Raw genomic sequence first — 25,910 nt, 5'->3', positions numbered from 1 at the left:
TTATTCGGGACCCTCGCGTTCACAACTCTCGGGACCAACCGCTATAGCCGTGCGGGTATGGCATAGCGCAACGGCGGCTATGGGCTGGAGTGATAAACTAACTGGTGCAACTCCGCTTTATGCCTCTGCGAAGTTGGGTGGCCTATGGAAGACGAAGGGATTTGATAAGTGGGACATGATCGGTATTAGTAAAGTGCGTGATCTCTGGGTTAAAGGAGAGGTGAAGACTTTCTCGGATCTGCAAGTAGAGTATAACCTAAGTGACAGGGAAAAATTTCGTTATGTCCAGGTACGCCATGCACTGCACTCTGTGTTGTCAGTGGGTAGTGATATTCCGGAATCCTCCCCCCTCGAAGATCGTATACTAGACGGTTATGTGCCAGACAGTACTATCTCATTGTTCTATAAGAAAATGATTAATGACCGATCAAGTCTGCTTGATCGCCTTCGTGAAGCTTGGATTGCTGATGGTATTGAACTGGATGATGAGGACTGGCAGTCCGCGATCTCCTCTCCCAGGGAGGTGGCGATTCCGGCCCGCCTCCGTCTGGTCCAACTCAAGATCCTCCGCAGAATCTATGTCACCGGTCCCCGTCTGATCCACATGGGATACTCCACGGATGGCATGTGTAGGCGTGGGTGTGGTTTCCTTGGCACCTATCTCCATATCATATGGGAATGCCCTGAGGTGGTGCAATTTTGGAAACGTATACATGAGGTGATGGATGAAGTAACGGGTGTTGTGATGATGCCGGAAGCCCGACAATGTTTATTGAATGTGTGGGGTCCGAATGATTATGACGTGTCGCAGCTTCGGTGGGTGACTCTTGCCAATATGGTTGCGAAGAGGGATATTGCACAGTTGTGGGGGTCCACGAGGCCGCCTACAGTAATTGCTTGGAAAGAGAGTCTGGACTGGTGCATGTTCAGAGAGAAGACAGTGTATATGGCAAGAGGCAGGCCCAAAAAGTGGGGGAAGATTTGGAACCAGTGGAGCTCATACCGTGGAGATATCTGTACGCCCCCACTCACTGCGATTCCTAGTCCTTCCCAGTCGCCCTGACCTACATTCCTTCCAGCTGTGGTATATTGTGCTGTTCATATGCAATTCTACCTTTGGCACCCTCCCCTCATCTGTATTCAAATATCTTTTCTCCTGTTGTCATATATCTCCCGTCCTCCTTGAGCGCAGGCCTAATGGCTGTATTATTGCTGTATTGCCTTGATTGTATGTTTGATGTGTTGTTTCCTTTTGTTTTATACAATAAAAAGTTACACAAAAAAAAGTTTGTATTAAAATGTTATCTACTTCATTGAAGGAAATATTTTTTAAAGGTTTATTATGAGAAGCAAAGTTTAAGCAAATTCATTTAGTACATGTTAAAGAAAATGAAATTTAGAAAAATAATGACCCTCTGTTTTATGAAAATAACAGATTAGCGCAGGTTCCCACACGTTCTCTCTATTCTCCTCAATGCCTCCCTTCCAAAATAAAAATTCTGCATTCAATCATCTTCTTTGCTCCATTAAAAGTTAAATTCCAAAAATAATTAAAAGTCTCTCGCACCATAACATTTTCCAAACCGACAGCATAAAATCCGTGGAGCAAGCTTCTTTCACTCTCTCGAACTAGCCCTTTTATACCCCTTTTCTCTAACTAACTTAAAATTGAAACTTTTAGGGTCCACCGTTCATTCTGATTGGTCCATTAGAGGGGTGGTGGTCACCTCATTCCATCCTCGCTTAAACCCGTTTACTTTGTAGCAAAGTCATCTTAAAACGCTCTCCTGGCTTCATCTCCGATTTATGCTTGTCATTCTTCGTTTGTTACACAATTTGATATTTTTCCCCATCTCTGTTCCGTTCACCCGGTTTTAGATGCAGGCGTCCTTCGGCACGCGTCCGCGCCCTCGTCCAAGCTGACCGTGACATCACTCGCTTTACTTCTGCTTTCACAACGCGCATGGGAGGCCTCTTCTCTCAAACTGATGTCAACGCTTCAAATATCAGCCATTTTACACAGACTGGCCGCGCGGGCCTCAATGGGAACTAATGCGAAAATAAACACAACAGAAATTAGGTTTCGAGTTATAGCCCTTCTGTTCACCTCCCGCCCTTCTAATGTTCCCGGTTAATTGTTACCTAGCAAAAGCGTCGCAGATCGCGTCCTTTTACTCACCCAGTGCATTTTCTCTTGCCGCCACATACAGATACACTATTTAAAGCAACAATACACATGCTTATTTGATTAAATGTACATTATTATAGCTCTATATTAGCATGACTCGTTTTCAATTATTAGTATATTATTTTTGAAAATAGCCATTAGTTTCCTGCGTGTCATGTAAAATATCTAAGTGTATTTTGTTGGTTAGTTACATGCTTCACACAGTTATGTTCTCGTTATAGTTATGAGAGTCTGACTTTACAAGGGGTACACAACACTTTTTCTCCCTCCCCTGCTCCATCACAACGGCGGCACGGAAGTGACGCAAGGGGCTTGTAAATCCGCCCCTCGCTCTCTTCAGTGTCCCTCTCTCTCAAACACGCTCTCTCTCTCTCTCCCTCTCTCTCTCACACACGCTCTCTCTCTCTCTCCCTCTCTCTCTCACACACGCTCTCTCTCTCACACACGCTCTCTCTCACACACGCTCTCTCTCACACACGCTCTCTCTCACACACGCTCTCTCTCACACTCGCTCTCTCTCACACACGCTCTCTCTCACATGCTCTCTCTCTCACACACGCTCTCTCTCTCACACACGCTCTCTCACACACGCTCTCTCTCACACACGCTCTCTCTCTCACACACGCTCTCTCTCACACACGCTCTCTCTCACACACGCTCTCTCTCACACACGCTCTCTCTCACACACGCTCTCTCACTCTCTTCAGTGTCCCTCTCTCTCACACACGCCTCTCTCTCTCTTCAGTGTCCCTCTCTCTCACACATGCCTCTCTCTCTCTTCAGTGTCCCTCTCTCTCACACACGCTCGCTCTCTCTCTTCAGTGTCCTTCTCTCTCACACACGCTCTCTCTCAAACACACTCTCTCTCACACACGCTCTCTCTCAAACACACTCTCTCTCACACACTCTCTCTCTCTCTCTCCCTCTCTCTCTCACACGCTCTCTCTCTCACACTCGCTCTCTCTCACACTCGCTCTCTCTCACACACGCTCTCCCTCACACACACTCTCTCTCACACACGCTCTCTCTCTCTTACACACACTCTCTCTCACACATGCTCTCTCTCTCTCTCACACGCTCTCTCTCTCACACGCTCTCTCTCTCACACTCGCTCTCTCTCACACACGCTCTCTCTCACACACGCTCTCACACACGCTCTCTCTCTCTCACACTCGCTCTCTCTCACACACGCTCTCTCTCACACTCGCTCTCTCTCACACATGCTCTCTCTCACACACGCTCTCTCTCACACTCGCTCTCTCTCACACACGCTCTCTCTCACACTCGCTCTCTCTCACACACGCTCTCTCTCACACTCACTCTCTCTCACACACACTCTCTCTCACATGCTCTCTCTCACACTCACTCTCTCTCACACTCTCTCTCTCTCACACACGCTCTCTCTCACGCTCACTCTCTCTCACACACGCTCTCTCTCACATGCTCTCTCTCACACTCACTCTCTCTCTCACTCGCTCTCTCTCTCTCACACTCGCTCTCTCTCACACACGCTTTCTCTCACACTCGCTCTCTCTCACACACGCTCTCTCTCACACACACTCTCTCTCACACACGCTCTCTCTCTCACACGCTCTCTCTCTCACACACGCTCTCTCTCACACACGCTCTCTCTCTCACACTCGCTCTCTCTCACACACGCTCTCTCTCACACACGCTCTCTCTCACACACGCTCTCTCTCACACTCGCTCTCTCTCACACACGCTCTCTCTCACACACGCTCTCTCTCACACATGCTCTCTCTCACACTCGCTCTCTCTCACACACGCTCTCTCTCACATGCTCTCTCTCACAAACGCTCTCTCTCACACACGCTCTCTCTCACACACGCTCTCTCTCTCACACTCGCTCTCTCTCACACTCGCTCTCTCCCACACACACTCTCTCTCACACACGCTCTCTCTCGCACTCGCTCTCTCTCACACATGCTCTCTCTCTCACACGCTCTCTCTCTCACACTCGCTCTCTCTCACACTCGCTCTCTCTCACACTCGCTCTCTCTCACACTCGCTCTCTCTCACACACGCTCTCTCTCACACACACTCTCTCTCACACACACTCTCTCTCACACTCGCTCACTCTCACACTCACTCTCTCTCACACACACTCTCTCTCACACACGCTTTCTCTTCAGTGTCCCTCTCTCTCACACACGCTCTCTCACACACGCTCTCTCTCACACATGCTCTCTCTCACACATGCTCTCTCTCACACACGCTCTCTCTCACACTCGCTCTCTCTCACACACGCTCTCTCTCACACATGCTCTCTCACACTCACTCTCTCTCACACACGCTCTCTCTCACACTCGCTCTCTCTCACACTCGCTCTCTCTCACACACCCTCTCTCTCTCGCCCGCTGCAGGCCGCAGGAGGTGTACAAGTGCAGGAACTCACCCTCCTGAACTCCAGCTGCAGAGCTGAGCAGAACGACACTCACATCTTCCTGACCACGAGAACTGACCGCTGCCTGACCTCCATCGGGCCCGCGAGTGAGATCCAGAACCAGGTGAGTGTGAGGCACTGGCCCGTAACTCAGTGAGTGTGAGGCACTGGCCCGTAACTCAGTGTGTGTGAGGCACTGGCCCGAAACTCTGTGAGTGTGAGGCACAGAGCCCTGATTCAGTGAGTGTGAGACACTGGACCCTGACTCAGTGAGTGTGAGGCACCGGACCCTGACTCAGTGAGTGTGAGGCACTGCCCGTAACTCAGTGAGTGTGAGGCACTGCCCGTAACTCAGTGAGTGTGAGGCACTGCCCGTAACTCAGTGAGTGTGAGGCACTGCCCATAACTCAGTGAGTGTGAGGGCACCATACCATGACTCAGTGAGTGTGAGGCACCGGACCCTGATTCAGTGAGTGTGAAGCACAGAGCCCTGATTCAGGGAGTGTGAGGCACTCAGTGAGTGTGAGGCACTGGACCCTAACTCTGTGAGTGTGAGGGCATTGGAAACTGAATTATAGGGCACGGGATCCTGACTCAGTGAGTGTGAGGGCACCATACCATGACTCAGTGAGTGTGAGGGCACCGGACCTTCCTTCAGTAAGTGTGAGGGCACCATACCATGACTCAGTGAGTGTGAGGGCACCGTACCATGACTCAGTGAGTGTGAGGGCACCATACCATGACTCAGTGAGTGTGAGGGCACCATACCATGACTCAGTGAGTGTGAGGGCACCATACCATGACTCAGTGAGTGTGAGGGCACCATACCATGACTCAGTGAGTGTGAGGGCACCATACCAAGACTCAGTGAGTGTGAGGGCTCCATACCATGACTTAGTGAGTGTGAGAGCACCATACCATGACTCAGTGAGTGTGAGGGCACCATACCATGACTCAGTGAGTGTGAGGGCACCATACCATGACTCAGTGAGTGTGAGGGCACCATACCATGACTCAGTGAGTGTGAGGGCATTGTACCATGAATTAGTGAGTATTAGACCCCCACACCCCCAAACATAGAGCCCCCCCCACACACAGAGGGGTTCCCACTGATCAGGCCCCCTCTCTCCCATGCAAGGGGTCTTCTGTCTCTCAGGGGCAGGGGGTGTCTAGGACCCTCTCTGAGACCCCCTGCCCAGGCTGTGCGTCCCTTCCTGTTTTTTACCCTCTTCCTTGTTTCCCCTCAGCTGCTCCTGACCGTGGACACGTTGGCGGAGCCGGTGGTGGTAAGTGGGAGCTCTAGGGGTGAGGGGGGGTCAACCAGGGTCTGTCGCTCCAGAGTCCTGGACCTGGGGGCTGGGGTGGGGGCTATATGAGTGTAATGAAGTTAGCAGTCCAGTAGCTGGGGTGGGCGGAGCTAGGTGGGCAGAGGGGAAGAGGAGGGGACAGGATAGGAAGGGGCAGTTAGAGTAGGGACAGGGTAGGAGCAAGACGTGTATGTAATAAAGCTCCAGTTAATGTAACCCCACGTGTCTGTAGTTATTGTAGCTGGATGCTACAGCTGGCGACGAGGGTGGGATTGGCATAATCAGAACCCACTCGAAGTGCCCTGTCCCCTGCAGCAGTGAGCCAAGAATCTGCTGCCTGGTGGTGCTGCTGCCGGAAGAAAAGGTCAGCAGCAGGTGACCCTGCTTTCCCCAGCGTCTGTGAGAGCCCAGAGGGAACCAGCCGATCGAGCGCTGAAACGCTCGGGAAGTGAACTGTTTCGCGCTGGAAACGCGCGTCACGCTGGATGCGTGCAACTTAGAGCCCCAGACATACAGGAGTCGGGAGCCCACTCCGACCCTGTCTGGCACCTTGGAGTGAGCCCAGGATCCCCCGACGTCGTGGACGCCGTCCCCGAGAGCCCAGTAACGAGCGCAGCTGAAGGCGCTGAAAACGGAGCCCCAGACGTCGGAAAACCTCACGCCCGATGCGTGAGGTTTGGCATGCCAGCGGAGAGGAAGAGCGGGAACGTAGAAAGTAAGGCGGGAGCCCACCCCAACCTCACCTGGTAGCAGTGGCGGTTGCTGGAAAGTGAGCCCTGATGCATGCTGCCCCCGAGGACGCCGGCCGGTGAGTCCAGAGTGAGATAGCAGTGCATGAATCAGGAGAGAGCCTCGTGTATGACTGCAGTGACGGCGGCCATCTTTGAGTCAGGCAAATTTCAAGGACATACCCTGTGTAATTCATAGGCGGCCATTTTGGAGTCAGGCAACAGCCAGAAAGTGAACAAGCCTTGGCAAGAACAAAGCAAACGAACATTGTTAACAGGAAAATAACAAGCATTGGTGCCGGCAAGGACAAGCATCAGCAAGAAACAAACAAGCATTGGTAATTACGAAGGGACGACCCTCTGGAAAACGCGCGCCAGTCACTGAAGCCAGGAGCAGACACCGGCCCTAAGACTCATCGCCAGGATGTCTAACCCTCCCGCGCAAACAGAAGTCAAGGGAGGCGCCCACCTGCGAGCCCCGGAGCCACTGTCAATCACAACGGGAAGCAGCATGGGCCTGAAATGGCAAGAATGGCTAGAGGACTTTGAGGACTACATTGAGGGGTCCAAAATAGAACCAGACAAAGACAAGATAATAGCCCTTCGCAATCTAGGAGGGCGCGAGCTAGGCAAGATCGTACGAGAGATCCCGGCCGCAGATGGCGACACCTATACCAAAGTGAGAGACGTTCTAAATAACCGTTTTCTTCACAAGAGAAACGTCGACTATGAGAGACACAAATTTCACCAGCAGCGCCAGGGTAAGGAAGAACCACTGAGCTCCTTCATACATCGACTGCGACGACAGTCCCACCATTGTGACTTCACTAACTTCTCGCCGGATGCCGCCATCAAATCTCAAATAATCACTGGGTGTCACTCAGAATCGCTGAGACGGCGGTTACTAAGAAAACCACAGGAACTAGCAGAAATCGAAGAGAACTCCCGACTGTACGACCAGGCTGAAGAAAACGCCGCGGACATTGAAACCGGACCCGGTACCAGCCGTGAACACGCCAACCGTGTCACTGAACGACGGCAAGGGCGACAGGATCGGCGTGACAGCGGAAGACGTCACCCGCGAGACAGATCACGGCGCTCCAAGTACTCGCCCAGGCGACGCCCGGACTACAGGAGGAAAGTATCTGAAAGGAGAGATCACCGTCCTGAACGCACGAGACGATGTTTCAGGTGTGGATACGACTACCCTCACATCGACTCCTGCCCTGCCATGGGCCAACGATGCAGGAAATGTGGACGGTCCAACCACTTTGAGGCCATGTGTGGGGACTACCACAAAGAAAAACGCAACGACAGTGACAGACACGATGGGTCGCAGCGACCCTCACGATCGGAGGCCAAGCGTCATCACATCAGAGCGGTTCAAGAAGAGCCTCCTCGATCTCCCACGTCCTCTCACTCCAGCCACGACTCTCGACGCTCCAGGTGGGACCGTCGTTCTCCGTCAAGAGACTCAAGATCGTCCTCCTCCAGGCGGTCGTCATTCACCACCGAATATGTCAACTTTGCTGACCATGATCAGTTCAAACGCTATCCACGTCTCAACATCAAAGTGGGCAACCACGCCGCCAAGTTCATGATGGACAGCGGAGCATCACTCAATTACATATCGGTTGCCGAACATGACCGAATGGACCCCAAACCACGTTTGCATTTCGCGCCCGTCCGCGTCTACACCTGGATGGCGAAGAAACCTCTCCAATGCTTGGGCAAGTTTGACACCACCCTCACACATGGCAAACTCTCCATCCCAGCAGTTATCCACGTCATTAAAGGACCGGAGGCCGACTGTCTGCTGAGTCTCCCCACGGCTGAGCGTCTTCAGCTGGTACACATCCTCTTCAACGTTCATGACATTTCGGACTGCGCCGGAAAATTCCCTTCCCTCTTCCGAGGTTTGGGAAAACTGAAAGGCCGCCAAATCCACCTGCTTATCAACGAGCAAATCCAACCGGTGGCTCAACACCCGCGTAGAGTGACGTTTCACCTGCAATCCGCGGTTGAATGTGAACTGCAAGAACTTCTGGACGCCGACATCATTGAGCGCACTGCGGGCCCCACTCCCTGGGTGTCCCCGGTGGTCATCGTCCCCAAGAAAGGGTCTCAAAACAAGGTCCGTCTCTGTGTGGACATGCGTCTACCGAACACGGCCATCGAGAGGGAGAGACACCCAGGCCCCCTCCTGAGTGACATGATCACGGCGCTCAATGGGGCAACCGTGTTCTCTAAACTGGACCTGAACAAGGGCTACCATCAGCTCGAGCTGGATGACAGTTCTCGCTCCATCACGACGTTTGCCACCCATCTTGGCCTATTCCGCTACAAACGGCTCGGTTTGGCGTTTCTTCGGCCGCCGAGATCTTCCAGGAGGCCATACGTCTCGTTATCCACCACATCCCTAACGCCCTTAATTACAGCGATGATATCTTGGTCTACGGTTCGGACACGCAAGAGCACGACACCGCCCTCGATCGGGTCTGCCTCGCTCTGATGGAGGCTGGGTTGACCCTCAACAAGGAAAAATGTGAATTTCATCAGTCGACCCTGAAATTTTTCGGGCACATCTTCTCGGCGAGTGGCATGAAACCAGACCCGGACAAAATCGCCACGCTCAACAACACCAAGAGCCCGGCTGATGTCAACGACCTGCGTTCCTTTCTTGGGATGGCAAGCTACTGCGCCCGCTACATTCGTGACTACGCCACCGTAAGTCACCCTCTGAGGCTCCTCACGAAAGCTGGCGCGCAATTTGTATGGACTCCGGAGTGTGAGCGTGCCTTCAAAGACATTAAACACGCCGTGGAATCAGCCAAGTGCCTCTCCTACTTCAATCCCAAGAGGAAAACGGAAATCACCGTGGACGCAAGCCCCGTGGGCTTAGGGGCCATCCTGGCACAGTACGACCATGAGTCGGATCAAAGGAGGATCATCGCTTATGCCAGTCGGAGCCTAACGGACCCTGAGAAACGATATTCCCAACCGGAGAAGGAGAGCCTGGCTGTCGTGTGGGCGTGCGAACACTTCCACATCTTCATATTCGGGAAACACTTCACGCTCATAACTGACCATCAGGCACTTGTCACGATCTATGGGAATCCCAAGTGCAAGATGCCCCCCAGGATTGAGAGATGGGGCTTGCGGCTGCAAGAGTACACGTTCTCGATTATTCACAAACCGGGGAAGGATGAGAATCCAGCTGATTATATGTCTCGCCACCCCCGAGACTCATCAGAGACTGCACCCTCCATTGCGGAGGAATACATTCACTTTGTGACCAATCATGCTCGTCCACCAGCCATCCCCATGCATGCCATTCGGGAAGCGACCAACCAAGACAGCATCCTACAAGAAGTGATAAAGCGCACCCGAACCAACAGATGGAGATACCACCCGCAGGAGGAAGAGGAAAGCCCTGCTGTCAGGAAAGAACTACAAGCCTTCCGGCATGTCTCTGACGAACTCTCTGTAACCAGTGACGACCTCCTCCTCAGAGATCACAGACTAGTTATACCAGCGACACTGAGACAAGGAGTGATCGATTTGGCCCACGAAGGTCATCGAGGAGTCGTCTCCACCAAAAGAGCACTGAGAGAACGTGTCTGGTTCCCAGCCCTTGACCAGATGGTCGAGGACACATTGAAAGACTGCCACCCATGTCAACTGACCAGCCACAGCAATCCACCTGCTCCTCTACAGATGACCCCATTGCCGGATGGGGTATGGCAAGAAGTTGCCATGGACTTTTACGGCCCCTTGCAGTCCGGGAAGTATGTAGTCGTCATCTTGGACGAATACTCCAGGTTCCCCGTGGCCCAGTTCATATCATCCACCAGTGCCGCCTGCACCCTCAAGGTGCTTGAGGAAGCTTTCGCTACGTGGGGCGTCCCCAGAGTCATCAAGACGGACAATGGGCCCCCATTCAATAGTCATGAGTTCAGCGACTTCGCGAGACACATGGACTTCCAACATCGCAAAGTCACGCCACTCTGGCCTCAGGCCAACGGCACTGTGGAAAGATTCATGTCCACCATTAAGAGAACATTCCAGCAAGCCACGGCCGAAAAGAAAGATCTTCAGTCAGCACTGAACGAGGTCCTTAGTGCCTACAGGACCACTCCTCACTCTACGACGGGCCAATGCCCTGCGACTCTCATGCTTGGGAGGACAATGAGGAATCGGATCCCCACATGGGACGGAGCCCTGAAAAGATCTCCGTCGGATCAACAACACAGAGACATGGCCATCACAGATCGGCACCGCAAGGACAAGATGAAAGAGTATGCGGACCGCAAGCGAAGGGCCCGGTCCCCTTCCCTGAAAGAAGGCGACAGAGTCGTTGTTAAGCAGGAACAACGCCAAAAGACTGATTGTCGTTTCAAAGATGAGCCCCTGACGATCACTCAACAAAAGGGCACCATGGTGACAGCAGAATCAGAGACACGAAGGGTCACCCGCAACGCCTCTCACTTTAAGAAGTGCTCTCCTGAAGTCCATGCAAGTGCACCCATGGTCCCCACACCTGTGTGCAGGGACAGCCCTGAGACTGTTGCACCCGACATCGGACCCTCACCTACCGAAGAGCCCTCACCTGAAGATGTCGTGTCCATACCGGCGAGACCCCGCCGTCAAGTGCGGCCTCCCAAGAGACTGATTACAGAGATGGACTAATCTCTATTTCTTTCATTTGTTACTTTATTAAGAAAGGGGGAGATGTAATGAAGTTAGCAGTCCAGTAGCTGGGGTGGGCGGAGCTAGGTGGGCAGAGGGGAAGAGGAGGGGACAGGATAGGAAGGGGCAGTTAGAGTAGGGACAGGGTAGGAGCAAGACGTGTATGTAATAAAGCTCCAGTTAATGTAACCCCACGTGTCTGTAGTTATTGTAGCTGGATGCTACAATGAGGTGTCTGCTCTCTGCCTCCTCTGCCTCTCACCTGTCTCTCTTCCTGGATACAGTGCATGTCTCTGAGCTTCTCGTTGGTACATGTCTCTTTGCTTCCTCTCGTCGCTGTACGTCTCTGTGCTTTACCTCGCTGGTGCTCTGTCACTTTTGTTAACGATAGACTCTTTACCAGAGGTATCTTTTTCCTTAGTCCTTGGTGCATGTTTTTAGGTCTTGCCTAGGCAGCGCTTGCGCTGTCTCTTTGTGACATGCTGTATTCAGGTATGGACTTTAAGCTCCACCCATTTTCCGCCCATCTTTGCAATTGGCTCCGGTTACTGTCCTTTGTAAATGCTGGCTTTTGATTCGTGAATAGGCTCAGTAGTCCCTCCCATGAGGACTGCCCCTGTTACATGTGTTGTTACTCAGTATGTTTTATTTACAATCTGTTTCCTCTCTTATCTTCTCAAAGTTCACGGCGGTCGGTCTCCCGGGGTCCCTTGTTACCTCATGTCCGTAGCACCTCTTACCTCCCCCACAGTGGAGCGTATTGACGCGTCTGTGTATAAGCACTGCGCCTGGAATGCACAGTGAATATTTTAATGTTTCCATAGTGACGGCGGTGCTGTTAACGCGGAGTGCATTGTAGATACTTCATATACTGGGCGTTCTGCTCTTTATGGGAGTAAACAAGAGATTTATCCATTTTACTTTATAAAATGTGCCGCGGCCCTGCGTTCGTGGATCTGGTCTTATTAAACCACATCTTTTTGAACAATGCTGCTTAAGTTGTTCCGACCCTGAAGTCATATTCCTAACTTTTTAAGCAAAAACTCTCAATGATTACTCAATAAGTGTAAAAGCGTTAACGTAACTATGCTGTTCCTGCTTCCATTTAACATGCTTTCCTCAATCTTCCATTCTCGGTGAGTGTTTGCTATTTCCAGGAAGCTGTTATTTTTTTCCAGGCCAGCATCTTACTCTTGTCTCCCCTACCTCATAACCTATTTCCCATTTTGTGGTTTTCCAGCGCCCTGAGGTCATACGAATGGCAATAGTGCTATGCAAATATCTTCACTCCACTGCATAAAAATAAAACAAAAGTAAAAAACATTTTAATTTTCAACACCAACAGCTCTAGCTTTCACAAATGTGAGACCTCCTGCATTGCAAATGCTTGTTTCTCTTGTCTCTCGGGTCTTCCTGGTGCATGTCTGCTCTCTCTGCCTCCTCACACTCTGTTGTTGACCGGTGAGTTCTTTCCTCCACAGGTGCCCTTTGTTTGCGTACCTCCATCGGTGGAACTGAGTGTTTATGGGAATCCAGACTTCACCACCCCCTCGGAGTCCATCCAGGCAGGCGTGAAGACCTATGCCCAGGTATGTGGCATGTGCCCAGCTGGTGAGCACTAACCAGGGCTCTGGAGTAATATAACTGTGCCTTCTATCATAATGGAGTCTGCATACTTACTACATATTCCATCCTCCGCTGCATGATTTTCAGATTTGAACAAAAAATGTTTCCTGCACGAATATAATAAAAGTCACCAAAAGAAACATGACATCCGGGTTCACTCTGTGGCTCTCCTTACAGATAGTTCTACTGAATATCGGCTCCAATAGTACTGTGGTGTACTAATATCGAGAACAGAATATCAGCATCAATAGTACTGTGGTGTACTAATATCTAGAGCCGAATATCGGCATCAATAATATCGTGGTATACTAATATCGTGAACAGAATATTGGCATCAATAGTACTGTGGTGTACTAATATCGAGAGCAGAATATCGGCATCAATAGTATTGTGGTGTACTAATATCTAGAGCCGAATATCGGCATCAATAATATCGTGGTATACTAATATCGTGAACAGAATATTGGCATCAATAGTACTGTGGTGTACTAATATCGAGAGCCGAATATCGGCATCAATAATATCGTGGTATACTAATATCGTGAACAGAATATTGGCATCAATAGTACTGTGGTGTACTAATATCGAGAGCCGAATATCGGCATCAATAGTATTGTGGTGTACTAATATCTAGAGCCGAATATCGGCATCAATAATATCGTGGTATACTAATATCGAGAACAGAATATCAGCATCAATAGTACTGTGGTGTACTAATATCTAGAGCCGAATATCGGCATCAATAATATCGTGGTATACTAATATCGTGAACAGAATATTGGCATCAATAGTACTGTGGTGCACTACTATCGAGAGCAGAATATCGGCATCAATAGTATTGTGGTGTACTGATATCGTGAACAGAATATTGGCATCAATAGTACTGTGGTGTACTAATATCGAGAGCAGAATATCGGCATCAATAGTATTGTGGTGTACTAATATCGAGAACAGAATATCAGCATCAATAGTATTGTGGCGTACTAATATCGAGAACAGAACATCAGCATCAACAGTATTGTGGTGTACTAATATCGAGAGCAGAATATCAGCATCAATAGTACTGTGGTGTACTAATATCTAGAGCCGAATATCGGCATCAATAATATCGTGGTATACTAATATCGTGAACAGAATATTGGCATCAATAGTACTGTGGTGTACTAATATCGAGAGCAGAATATCGGCATCAATAGTATTGTGGTGTACTAATATCGAGAACAGAATATCAGCATCAATAGTATTGTGGCGTACTAATATCGAGAACAGAATATCAGCATCAATAATATCGTGGTATACTAATATCGTGAACAGAATATTGGCATCAATAGTACTGTGGTGTACTAATAACGAGAGCAGAATATCGGCATCAATAGTATCGTGGTATACTAATATCATGAACAGAATATTGGCATCAATGGTATTGTGGTGTACTAATATCGAGAGCAGAAACTCAGCATCAATAGTATTATGGTGTACTAATATCAAGAACAGAATATCTGCATCAATAGCATTGTGGTGTACTAATATCGAGAGCAGAATATCGGCTCCAATAGTATTGTGGTGTACTAAAATTGAGAACAGAATATCAGTATCAATAGTATTGTGGTATACTAATATCGAGAACAGAATATCGGCATCAATAGTATCGTGATGTACAAATATTGAGAAAAGGATAGTGACATAAATAGTATCGTCCTGTACAAATATCGAGAACAGGATATCGTCATCAATAGTATCGTGGTGTACTAATATCGGGAACAGAATATCAACATTAACAGTGTCGTGGTATACTAATATCGAGAACAGAGTATCGGTACCAATAGTATTGTTGTGTACTAATATTGAGAACAGAGTATTGGCATCAATAGTATCGTGGTATACTAATATCGAGAACAGAATATCGGCATCGATAGTATTGTGGTGTACTAATATCAAGAGCAGAATATCGGCTCCAATAGTGTTGTGGTATACTACTATCGAGAACAGAGTATCGGCACCAATAGTGTTGTTGTGTACTAATATCGAGAACAGAGCATCGGCACCAATAGTATTGTGGTGTACTAATATCGAGAATAGAATATCGGCATCAGTAGTATCGTGGTATTACTAATATCGAGAACATAATATCGGCATCAATAGTATCGTGATGTACAAATATTGAGAAAAGGATAGTGACATTGTATTGTGGTATACTAATATCGAGAACAGAATATCGGCATCAATAGTATTGTGGTGTACTAATATCAACAGCAGAATATCGGCTCCAATAGTGTTGTGGTATACTAATATCGAGAACAGAGTATCAGCACCTATAGTGTTGTTGTGTACTAATATCGAGAACAGAGTATCTGCACCAATAGTATTGTGGTGTACTAATATCGAGAACAGAATATCGGCATCAATAGTATCGTGATGTACAAATATTGAGAAAAGTATAGTGACATTGACATCAATAGTATTGTGGTATACTAATATCGAGAACAGAATATCGACATCAATAGTATTGTGGTGTACTAATATCAAGAGCAGAATATCGGCTCCAATAGTGTTGCGGTATACTAATATCGAGAACAGAGTATCGGCACCAATAGTGTTGTTGTATACTAATATCGAGAACAGAGTATCAGCACGAATAGTATTGTGCTGTACTATAATATCGAAAATAGAATATCGGCATCAATAGTTTTGTGGGGTACTAATATCAAGAACTGAATATCGGCATCAGTAGTATCGTGGTGTACTAATATCGAGAACAGAATATCGGCATCAGTAGTACCGTGGTGTACTAATATCGAGAACTGAATATCGACATTAAAGTATCGTGGGGTACTAATATCGAGAACTGAATATCGACATGAAAGTATCGCGGTGTACTAATATCGGGAGCAGAATATTGAGGGCCAAAATATTTAAAGGCAGGTGCCTATAAGTCGTAGAGATGTACTAATTCTAACTCAACAGTAGCGGCTCGTGTTTGACCTCATGGTCACAGGTTCAAATCTGGGGGGGTCCACTCAGCTTCATCCTTCTGAGGTGGATAAAATGAGTTGCATTGAGCTTAACAATAAACATATGTTATTCAGTGCCTTGGTGACCTTGGGTGATAAGTGCGCTTTACACACACACTTTATGTTATGTCTTAAAAAAATCTTTTCCAACATTCCCAAACAGGAAGTGGCCCATGGGGATCCTTTCTAATTTGCGAATGCCTCACCACCTACTTTGAGTTACCTAATCACAATTTGGGCTTTGTACATTCCAAAAAGGATTCTAGGTGCTGACCGGTTGATTTGCAATGAAATATATTTGTTAAATTAAAGTGTGCGGCACCGTGCAGTGTATCGTTGTTTTTCTGTGTCGCCTCCTGGTACATGTGGTGGTGGGTCAAGGGGTGGTAGGCAGGAGAAATAGATCTGCGTCACGGGCTCTATTAGCCCCGCCCACCGCCGCCCCCCAGGCGGGGGCTCCTGGGAGTGTTGCATGCTGGGCAGAGTCTATGGGTCTTTATTTCAGATTGGCAGCGTGCCCCAGTCCTGCCAGGTCAGCAGAGGGACGCACCCCTTAGCCTCTGCCCCCTCCCGCGCTGAGACACGCCCGGGTAGCCATGCGCTCTATAAATGTCTTTTCATTCATTCATTCATTCATTCGCTGCTCTGGTGGAACACGGTCCACCATATTTAAAGGCCTCGAAGCCTCCAGAGGAGGCGGTGAAGCTTTGCTCTGCCGACTCCATCTTCAAGGCTCCAGCACCGCAGACATTTTTTATTTTTCAAAAACAAACTCCCAAAGCAATAGTTTGTGGTTCAAAAAAATGAATCTCGCTGACACACTCAGTGTTTTTACCACTGAGTGGGGTCAATAATCCCATTTATTGCTCGGGAGCGCCAGGCGTTCCCTGGTGGCTCCAGGCAGGAAGCAGTGACTTTGGAACGCGGGGCGGCCACCCTGGCGCCCAGTGTCACTGGTTTCATGGTGTTTGACCCATTGGTCACTGGTTTCTTCTGACTGAGCCAGCAGAGACTCTGTCACGAAAACATGGCCGCTCTCCTGCTCTGAATGGAGCGGGAGTTGTCAGTCTGGCAGACAGGATGCTTTGCAACGCCCGCCCGGCTGTAAGAATCAGATGAGATGTTGAGAGCCGTGTGCGTAAGCAGGGGAGTACTGGATGGTTGCTGTTCACTCATTCATTCATTCATTCATTCATTCATTCATTCATTCATCCATTCATTCATTCATCTATTCATTCATCTATTCATCCATTCATTCATTCACTCATTCATTCATTCATCCATCCATCCATTCATTCATTCACTCATTCATTCATTCATCCATGCATCCATTCATTCATTCATCCATTCATTCATTCATTCATCCATCCATGCATTCATTCATTCATTCATTCATTCATCCCTCGTTTCTTGTCGTCTTCCCTGGCAGGTGTCGGTGAGCGGCGCAGCCGGCCACGCCCTCCTGCGGCTCCAGGAGTGCTCGCTGACCCAGGGCACGGAGAAGGGCAGGGTCCTGATTGCCCGAGATGCCCCGAAGATGCCCACCATGCAGGTCCTGGAGCCCGTGGAAGTGGACAGCACCCAACGGCTCTTCCGGTTCACCTTCGTGCATCGCGCCCCCGCGGGCCCACCCGCCTGCACCGGGGTCCTGGCCTGTGCGCTCTGCCTGGAGCCCGACCATGCCACGGTGAGTGTCTCTTCACCTGGCGGGGGGGGGGCAGGGTGTGTTGTAGGCAGGCTGTGGGGGGCCTAGGTGAGCTTTAAGGGATTTCTGTTCCTGGATGTAGACAGATGTGGTAACTGTCAGGGGCACACTTCATCACTTCACATCTGTCTTCTCATTTACAGAATTGCTCGGACAGCAAACTTATGAAAGCATCTTTAGACCTGTCAATCACCGGCCAGAGCCCAACTAGTCTCGGTCAAGGTAAGTTTACTTCCAGTTCTTGAGTGTTCGTGGGATCCGGGGTGAGTGAAATCCATCCGGGTGGGCTTACGGGGCCTGATTTCCAGAACTAACTTAAGACAAAATCCTAAACTTACTACTATTTTGGTATTCCCAGAAGGCACTTACTTATTTCGGTATTCACAGAAGTTAGGAGTCCTAACTTTAGGACTCCTAAATGCCTTCTGTGAAGACCGAAAGTCTTAAAGTTAGTATTTTTCTCAGTTTAGGAGTAGTAAAGTTAGGAGTCCTAAAGTTAGGAGTCCTAACTTCTGTGATTACAGAACTGAGTAAGTGCCTTCTGTGAGTACCAAAATGGTAGTAATTTTAGGATTTTGTCTTAAGTTAGTTCTGTGAATCGGGCCCACTGTGGGCCCGGATGTCTCCCCTTTGAATATGTCCGTTCGAGGGAAGTTCTTGCTCCAGATGTGCAACGTGATTGGGTGTGTATTGTCTTCCTCAGTTCAGAAATGTATCACATCACGCTGAGGTGATCTGTGTTTGAGTATGTACATGTATGTGTGCGTCACACGCTTCCAGAGCGCAGTATGAGGCGGTGGGTACCACTTCCCTGTGTGGGTGGTTATAACTGTAGGTCAATACAAAACATATGCATTATTCATAGAAATATAAACGTTAATGTAAACATTGAAAAAAGTAAGATAGAAAGAAAAGAGATGAAGAGAAAGACAAAAAACAACAACAGATTCCATCATGAAAACGCTGATAATTATATAACAGTGATGCAAAGATCTATGAATTAACAATGACACGAACAATGATAAAAAATAAACTCATGGACGTTTAGGGACCTCTTCAATTTGAGGGTTTTGGAAATATGACTTGGGAGCAGAACAATCTAAGACATGTGTTAGGGTAACCCTAAGAGAGCTCTTTTAATCGCAAGAGTAACAGGGTGAATGTATGCGGTATCTAATCTGTGCTTATAACGGACTCTATACCACGAGTCTGAAAAGATACCTTCGAAGCCTCCTTCCGTGCTTCTGTAATCTGCTGAAAGACAACGGCAAGAAGTAAATCAATAATGTTGACAACTTTAGACTGAGTTCCTCAATCTTCTGAAACGCTATCTAGAAAAAAAATTCATTAAAGTAAACGGAATGTGCCTGCGAAAAATAGTATTGATCTGTCACCAAATTTGTGACCGGAATTTATAAATATGTGGACATTCAATCAGCATATGCTTAAGATGTGTTGGATCAGCGGAACATGACCAGCAGGTAAAGGGATAGTAGGGTCTGTCGTATGCAATGTAGAAGGAGTGATCAAGAGTCTATTATAGATAAAAAATAAGGTTCGGGTGCATTAGTCACTCTAGAAGATTACCTTATTTCATTCCAAATCGGAATTCCAAATCTAAATTGAAAATGTAGGGCCCGATTCACAAAAGCAATCTGAGACAAAAGTCTAACTTTACAACTTTTAGTATTCACAGAGGTCATTTACGAGTCGTATCTTTAAATCCACAGTCAAGCCGGAATCACCGGCTCAAGCCGTACTCTCTGCACCCCGGCCGGAATTTCTGGCTTGGACCGGATGAAGTGCAATCAATGACTTGGAACGCAATTTTTACAAAAATGAACATTCGAACCATGAGATAAATGGTGGAGGAGGTCATAAAAAACTGTTTGGGCAGGGAAAATTGTGTGGCCAGACACTACATCACATCCCAGAAAACTTTGCTCCTTTGCATCATGGTCTACAATTTGCGCTCCCCTCAGTGTTAACTGCAGTGTTAGACCAAAGTTTGACCTCCACTTCCATTTTTCTAACGTTCCTAATGTTCCTTTTTGTAAAGATTTCATTCCGGCACATTGATTACACTTCATCAGGCCCGAGCCGGAGACTCCAGCCCGAGAGCAAAAGAGTATGTCTCAGATTGCCTTTGCGAATCGGGCGTATAGTTTGTAAACCAATTTTCCAAAAGTGTTCCACCTCTGTTTTATCTTTAGTTTTTATAGGAGTTATTACATGTTTGAAATAAGGAAGGGGATGTACACAAAATCTTGCTTATATTGGATTTTGGGGAAGAAGGAGTAGAAATATGAAGAAGATTCTAGAATGAAGATTGAATTACAGAAAGTAATGACATCTATTTGGCTTGATGTGAAAGTAGAAGGGAATCAAGCATCATTCTGAAAAAGCTGATAAACCCATGTGAGGACCTGAGCATACTAATCTGTCAAAAATGGGTTTATTATGTTACTTAACAAAAGTATTATGCCAAATTGTTGACTGTAAAAAAACATTCTTTTGGATTTCTATAGGAGATAAACATAGGTTGAAACACCTTGCAGGTATTCTTATAAACCGGAAGAGATAGTGATGAAGGCTTAGACGTAAAAGACAAACATTCCATAAATGAGAAAGGATGAAAAAAGGACTTTTCAAGATCAGTCCATAAGGGAGATTGTACAGAATCTTCTTCCTGAAAGAGAAAAAGGTTGTTTAATAATAAAAGCTAGATGGTTTGCATGGAAATACGGAAAATTAACCCCTCACCCCATATGTTTTGGTCTTTGAGTTTTTGGAGAGACATTGGAGGCCTTTTATACCATACGAATTTAGATAGGATGGAGTACAATTTTTTATATTGGGAATGAGGAATATTCACAGGCATATTTGAAAGCTAAAATAATATTATGGGAACTAACATCATTTTTATAGTATCTAAACAACCCCACCAAGAAAAAAATAAAGCACTCCAGCAAAGTGAAAATTAACTTAATACAGTAAGTAATGTTTTAAAATATAAAGATATGGGGCCCGATGTAGGTGCCCAAATACCGGTCGGAAACGGCCGAAAATACCAATTTTCGGCCGTTTCCGACCGGTATTTGGACATTGTCATGTAGGGGTGTTGAAAACATACATATTCGGTAATTTTACCGAATCGGTAATTTTACCGAATCGGTAAAATTACCGATCGGTAAAATTACCGAATATGTATGTTTTCAAATGTAGGTAGCACTGTTAACAGTGCTACAGGGCTTCCAGGATTCTGTATTTACCATGTAATACTATTACATGGTAAATAACGAATCCCTGTGTACATGCACATCTGTGCATGTACACCTGTGCCATGTGGCACACATACATGCCCTAAGGGCATGTATGTGTGTCACATGGCACACAAGCCTGAAACAGGGGTGCAACAGGGTGTCAAAGTGACACCCTGTTCCCCCTGTCAATTCGGTAATTTTACCGATTCGGTATTTGCTTTTGATTCCTATGGGCTTCAAGGCCCATAGGAATCAATGGCAAATACCAATTTGGTATTTACCGAATCGGTAAATACCGAATCTTACAGAATCGGTAAAAAATACTGATTGTTTAACTACATCACAATTACCGATTCTTAAATACCAAATCGGTATGATTCGGTATTTAAGAATCAGTATTTTGTGATTACCTACATCGGGCCCCTGGTATTTTTTACAGAATCAGTGAACCACAATCCAAGATATTTGATGTTATCTGAATTCCAGTAAAAAGAAGAAGAAGCAAAATACACATGAAAGATAGGGGAAGAATTTCAAATTTGTCAGCATTTAACTTATAACCAGAAATAGATGCAAAGTTGTCAACCTCAAAAAAAAAAGCTGGTAAAGTTTGTGGATGAAAAAAAAGTAAAATATCATCAGCGTAAACAGAGAGTTTTAACTGCTTATCTCCCAAAACAAAATCTGTGTTGTCTGGATTTGAACACATGTTTATTGAGAAAGGTTTTAAAGGAAGAATAAATAATAGACAAGAAAGAGGACAACCTTATCGAACACCTCTGTGAAGGGAGATAATGGAGACGTAAGACCATTGTCTAAAATAGAGGAATTAGGGGAAGAATACAACAAAGAAACATAGTTAATAAGTTTAGATAAAAAAACAAGAAAGTGCAGGCACAATAACAGGCCAACTGACTCTATCAAATGCCTTTTCTGCATTCAAAGACACCGCTGCTAAAGGGAATGTATATGATTTACACCTACTAAGAACATTAAAAAAGAATCTAGTATTGTCAGTAAGAGTAAGATGCCTACCTTTAATGAAACCACATTGTTCTTTCCCAATTAGCTGAGTTAAGAAATTATCTATGCGGAGAGCTAGGATATTTCCACATATTTATTATTCTAAATTAATTAAGGGAATTGGATGATAGTTTTGGCATCATTTAGGATTCTTGTTGTCTTTGGGGAAGAACCACCAGATGGCTCAGTGGATATAAAGTAAAGAAAAAGTTGGTGTAATTTGGTACGAGAAATTTGATAAAATAGGATTAAATCTCTATAGCAAAACCATTAGGCTCTGGAGCTTTACCATGTTTAGTACAACAAATAGCATTAAAAATATCTTGAATTTGAATATCAGTTTCCAATTAGGAAAAATCAACTTTTGAATTGGAAGGAGGAGAAATAGATGATAAATATTTAGGAGAATGTTGTTGGGTAGATTGAGATTCCAGGATATAAAGGGTCTGAAAACATTGAGTAAATTCCAAAAGTATATTTACATTTTTATGAACAGTACTATTGGTAGAGGTTAAAAGAGAATCAATTTTAATACGCTCTTTTCTAATCTTACGATCATTCCCAAGACGTTTTACTGCCTGCCATTAGCAATTTCTGTTGAAAGCTTATTAAATGTAAATTTAGAATTGACTAATTCATCTAGGTCAGTTTTAGATTGGGTATTATAAGAGGAGAGTTCTAATTGTTTTAATGGGAGTTGAGTGATTTTATATTAATTGAAGATCATTTCTGTTTCTGGGCTACAAAAGAAATATTGAAATCTCTAGAAGCAGCTTTTAAAGTATCCCAAATAGTTTGAGGGGAAATGCTGGGAGTTTCACTCTCCCGAAAAAATGTATTGGCAAATTGTTTAAAAGCGTGTGTAAACTTGGGATCCAAAAGAAGAGAGTTACTAAATCTCGATCCTCTAGTGCCAGGAGTGAGTGGAAGGAGATCGAAACCCGTAGTGTCTGGGGCTTGGTCTGCGATTAATATGGATCCTGTATCTTATTGTATGAGATGTTGAGCGAGTGCTTTAGATATAAACAAATAGTCTATTTGGGATTGAGAAAAATGAGCCGGGAAACTAAAGTATACTCTTGAAGAGTCGGGTGGAAGAGGTGTGGCGCAGCGGCCAGCGCCACTGACGCCGGACGCTGGGGATCACGGTTCGATCCCCGGCTCCGGCGGCAGGGGTCTGCCCAGCACCATGTGACTCCGGGCTAAAGCTCGCTTAATCTTCCTGTTGGCTCCCAGCGCCGGAAACCTACGGGTAGATGTGCGCTTTACAAATACAGGATTATTAATATTATTTTTATTATTATCTCTAAGCATCAACAAGAGATCTTAGAAATATTGTAGATTTAAACTGAGAATTCACATGTGAAGGAATAAATTGAGCTTTAGAGCGTTTGTCTGTGATAGGGTCAAAAACAGTGTTACAATTGCCCCCTACGAATAAATAATCCTCATTAGAAGTCCTCAATTTAGACAACACTTGAGTCCAAAAGGACTTATCTGGATTAGCAGATGCTCGTAGGTTGAAAATGGTTAAGGGGATTTTATCAACAAATAAAAAAACTGAAACCCATCCACCTTCATCGTCAGTACCCTGGGCGATGACGTGTATATCGCGGTGCCACTGACATAAGATAGAAACGCCATTACGTTTCCCTGGACCAGAAGGTGCAAACATCCGACCAACTCATTGCCTTTTGAGCTCAGTCACTGCTGTATCTGAGATTTGAATCTCTTGTAACAAAACAATGTCACCCTTCAAGCTAGAAATATGTGATAAAACCCTGTGACGTTTTATAGGGGATCCTAAACCTCTAACGATCCATGAAATGAATCTAAAGCCATCTACAATGCAATAGTAGGTTCAAAATGTTAACACAAGCGATAATAACTTTTAAAATGCAACAACAGCAAAAGTACAATAAGATATAACAATGAACATGTAACAACATAGAAAGATAGGTAGTATACGAAAAAGAAAATGGAATTGTAGAAAAAGAGGAAGAAAGAATAAAATTAATAAGAAAAAAGAATAGAATGAAAAGGATCGAAAAAAGACATAACATAGGAACAACAACAAAATATGATAAATTAGTTCTGAGAAAAAAAAGACAGGCGAAAAGAGATAAAAGACTAAGAAAAGGAGTAAGGAAGAAAAATAAAAAAGCCATACACTAAATAGTAGAAAAATTGACATACCAAAAACATATACAAAAGTCGAGGGTGTTGAGGCCACATAAGGGAACAACACAACCGACCGGAGACCTCTGGGCAGAACCGAGAGAGGGGAAACACACCGTCCAGACGGACGAGGAGGCGCATTGAGTAACTATGAAAAACAGCACCTGACAAAAGAAAACACGTTACACAAAATTCATTGCGACATACTACACATTACAAGCAACAAGGAATATACTTAAAGTGATGTAACGTAACATCAAACAGTGGGTCTGGTGTCTTGTGTCCCACGTGTTCCTGTATGGACTGTCCAGAAGACATTACAGCAGATACGGGTCCCCACAGGCTGTAGTTTTATTGTTATATGTAACCTTGAAAAAGCAAGAATGTATAAGATCAAACCTGACTTTAATACAATGACGCGCTGGGCTCAGGCCCAGAAACACACCCCCTCTCTCTGCCGTTGCTTTAGTGTGATCTTGTGGAGAGAAGAGAGGGTTTACTTTGCCTTTGGCTGCTGCTGGAACCCACGAACTTTAAAGGCCACAATCTTTACCTCGTTTTTGTGGCTCCTGTTCAGGACTGGCTCCCTTATCCTGGACTGTGCAATACCTTCACGTGTGTAACTCGTCTGTGTGTGCAACGACACTAGGTGTGCCCCACGCTCCTATGTGTGACCCTGGAGGGACTGTTTAAGGTGAATATCACTTCCTACAGGAGTCTGAGTGTAAGTAAAAGTAAAGTCCACATTTGTAAAGCGCACAATCACCCGTAAGGGTCTCTAGGCGCTGGGTGCCGTCGGGAAGATTAAGCGAGCTATTGCCCAGAGTCACATGGTGCTGGGCTAACCTGCCGCAGGAGCCGGGGATCGAACCGTGGTCCCCAAATTCCAACGTCAGTCGCCCTGGCCGCGGCGCCACACCTCTCCCTGTGTGTGTTGCCCCTCGGTGTGCTGCTGTTAGATGTGGCTTCTGTCTCCTGTGCTGTGGAATGAGGAGTGTGTCTCATGTAAGTGGGCAGTATAATTGTTTATTAAAGTTCCATGAATGTCACATCTCTCGTGGGTGAAGGGGTTCAGAGTTAACTATGAAGAATCGGTTTGACCGCTGGGGGCCTCCGTGGGTGCTGGTCCTGGTGAGCATTAGTGGCCTGAGGGACAGACGTGGGACTGGTCTGTCTCTGCTCCCTCCAGATGCCAGCGGGTGTTTCATGTCCTCCTGGGGGGCAGGAGCAGCTCTTGGGGGGCAGCCCCCGGTGATGCTGGGGGGGGGGGGGCTCCTCCAGGCTCCAGTCTGCTGCACAGAGCTTCTGGTGGGCAGGAGTCTAGCGCCTCAACCCGCTGTGTCTGGGAGCAAGCCCTGACCCCCCCCCCCACCCCGGGGGCTCTGCCCCCCCCCCCCCCCTGCCCTGTCTCTCGCCCAGTCCTGCCTCTGTAAACACATCTTGGGGTCAGGGCTGGTTCCAGCCTCTCGAAGCCTTTGATTTGTCTCTGGAAGGAGAAGGAGGCGCCATCTGGAGGGGGGGGCAGGAAGTCGGGGTCACTTCCCCTCCCACAGGAAGCTCAGCAGAGAGGCCTTGAGTCTGTCAGGCTCCCGTGCGGCCTCTCACTGGGCCTCTCAGCCTCTGTCTCCATCTCTCCTCCTCCTCGCCACCAAAGCCCCCCCTCTTGTCTCTCTGCCCCCAAAGCTCTGCCCACAACCTCCCCCCTTAGAGCCCCCTCTCGTCTCTCTATCCACCCCCCCCCCCACTCCAAAGTTCTGCCCCACCTCTCTCCCCTGACCTTTCAGGGCC

At 46.8% G+C, this 25,910-nt stretch overlaps 1 protein-coding gene across 1 annotated transcript in view; it reads left to right on the top strand.

Moving 5' to 3' along the window:
- ENG (endoglin) overlaps positions 1 to 25,910 on the top strand; it is a 231,310-nt gene that overhangs the window by 169,991 nt on the left and 35,409 nt on the right. The window contains exons 9-13 of the mRNA XM_078646665.1: positions 4,573 to 4,716; positions 5,840 to 5,878; positions 12,798 to 12,905; positions 17,383 to 17,640; positions 17,802 to 17,880. Of these exons, the coding sequence (XP_078502791.1) occupies positions 4,573 to 4,716; positions 5,840 to 5,878; positions 12,798 to 12,905; positions 17,383 to 17,640; positions 17,802 to 17,880 (628 nt within the window). The remainder of the gene's footprint in view (positions 1 to 4,572; positions 4,717 to 5,839; positions 5,879 to 12,797; positions 12,906 to 17,382; positions 17,641 to 17,801; positions 17,881 to 25,910) is intronic.

This window comes from Lissotriton helveticus, chromosome 5_2 (genome assembly GCF_964261635.1).
Source record: "Lissotriton helveticus chromosome 5_2, aLisHel1.1, whole genome shotgun sequence".
Classification (NCBI taxonomy): Eukaryota; Metazoa; Chordata; class Amphibia; order Caudata; family Salamandridae; genus Lissotriton; species Lissotriton helveticus.
The sequence above is the reverse complement of the archived record's forward strand: the minus strand, read 5'-3'. Positions and strand labels throughout refer to the sequence as shown.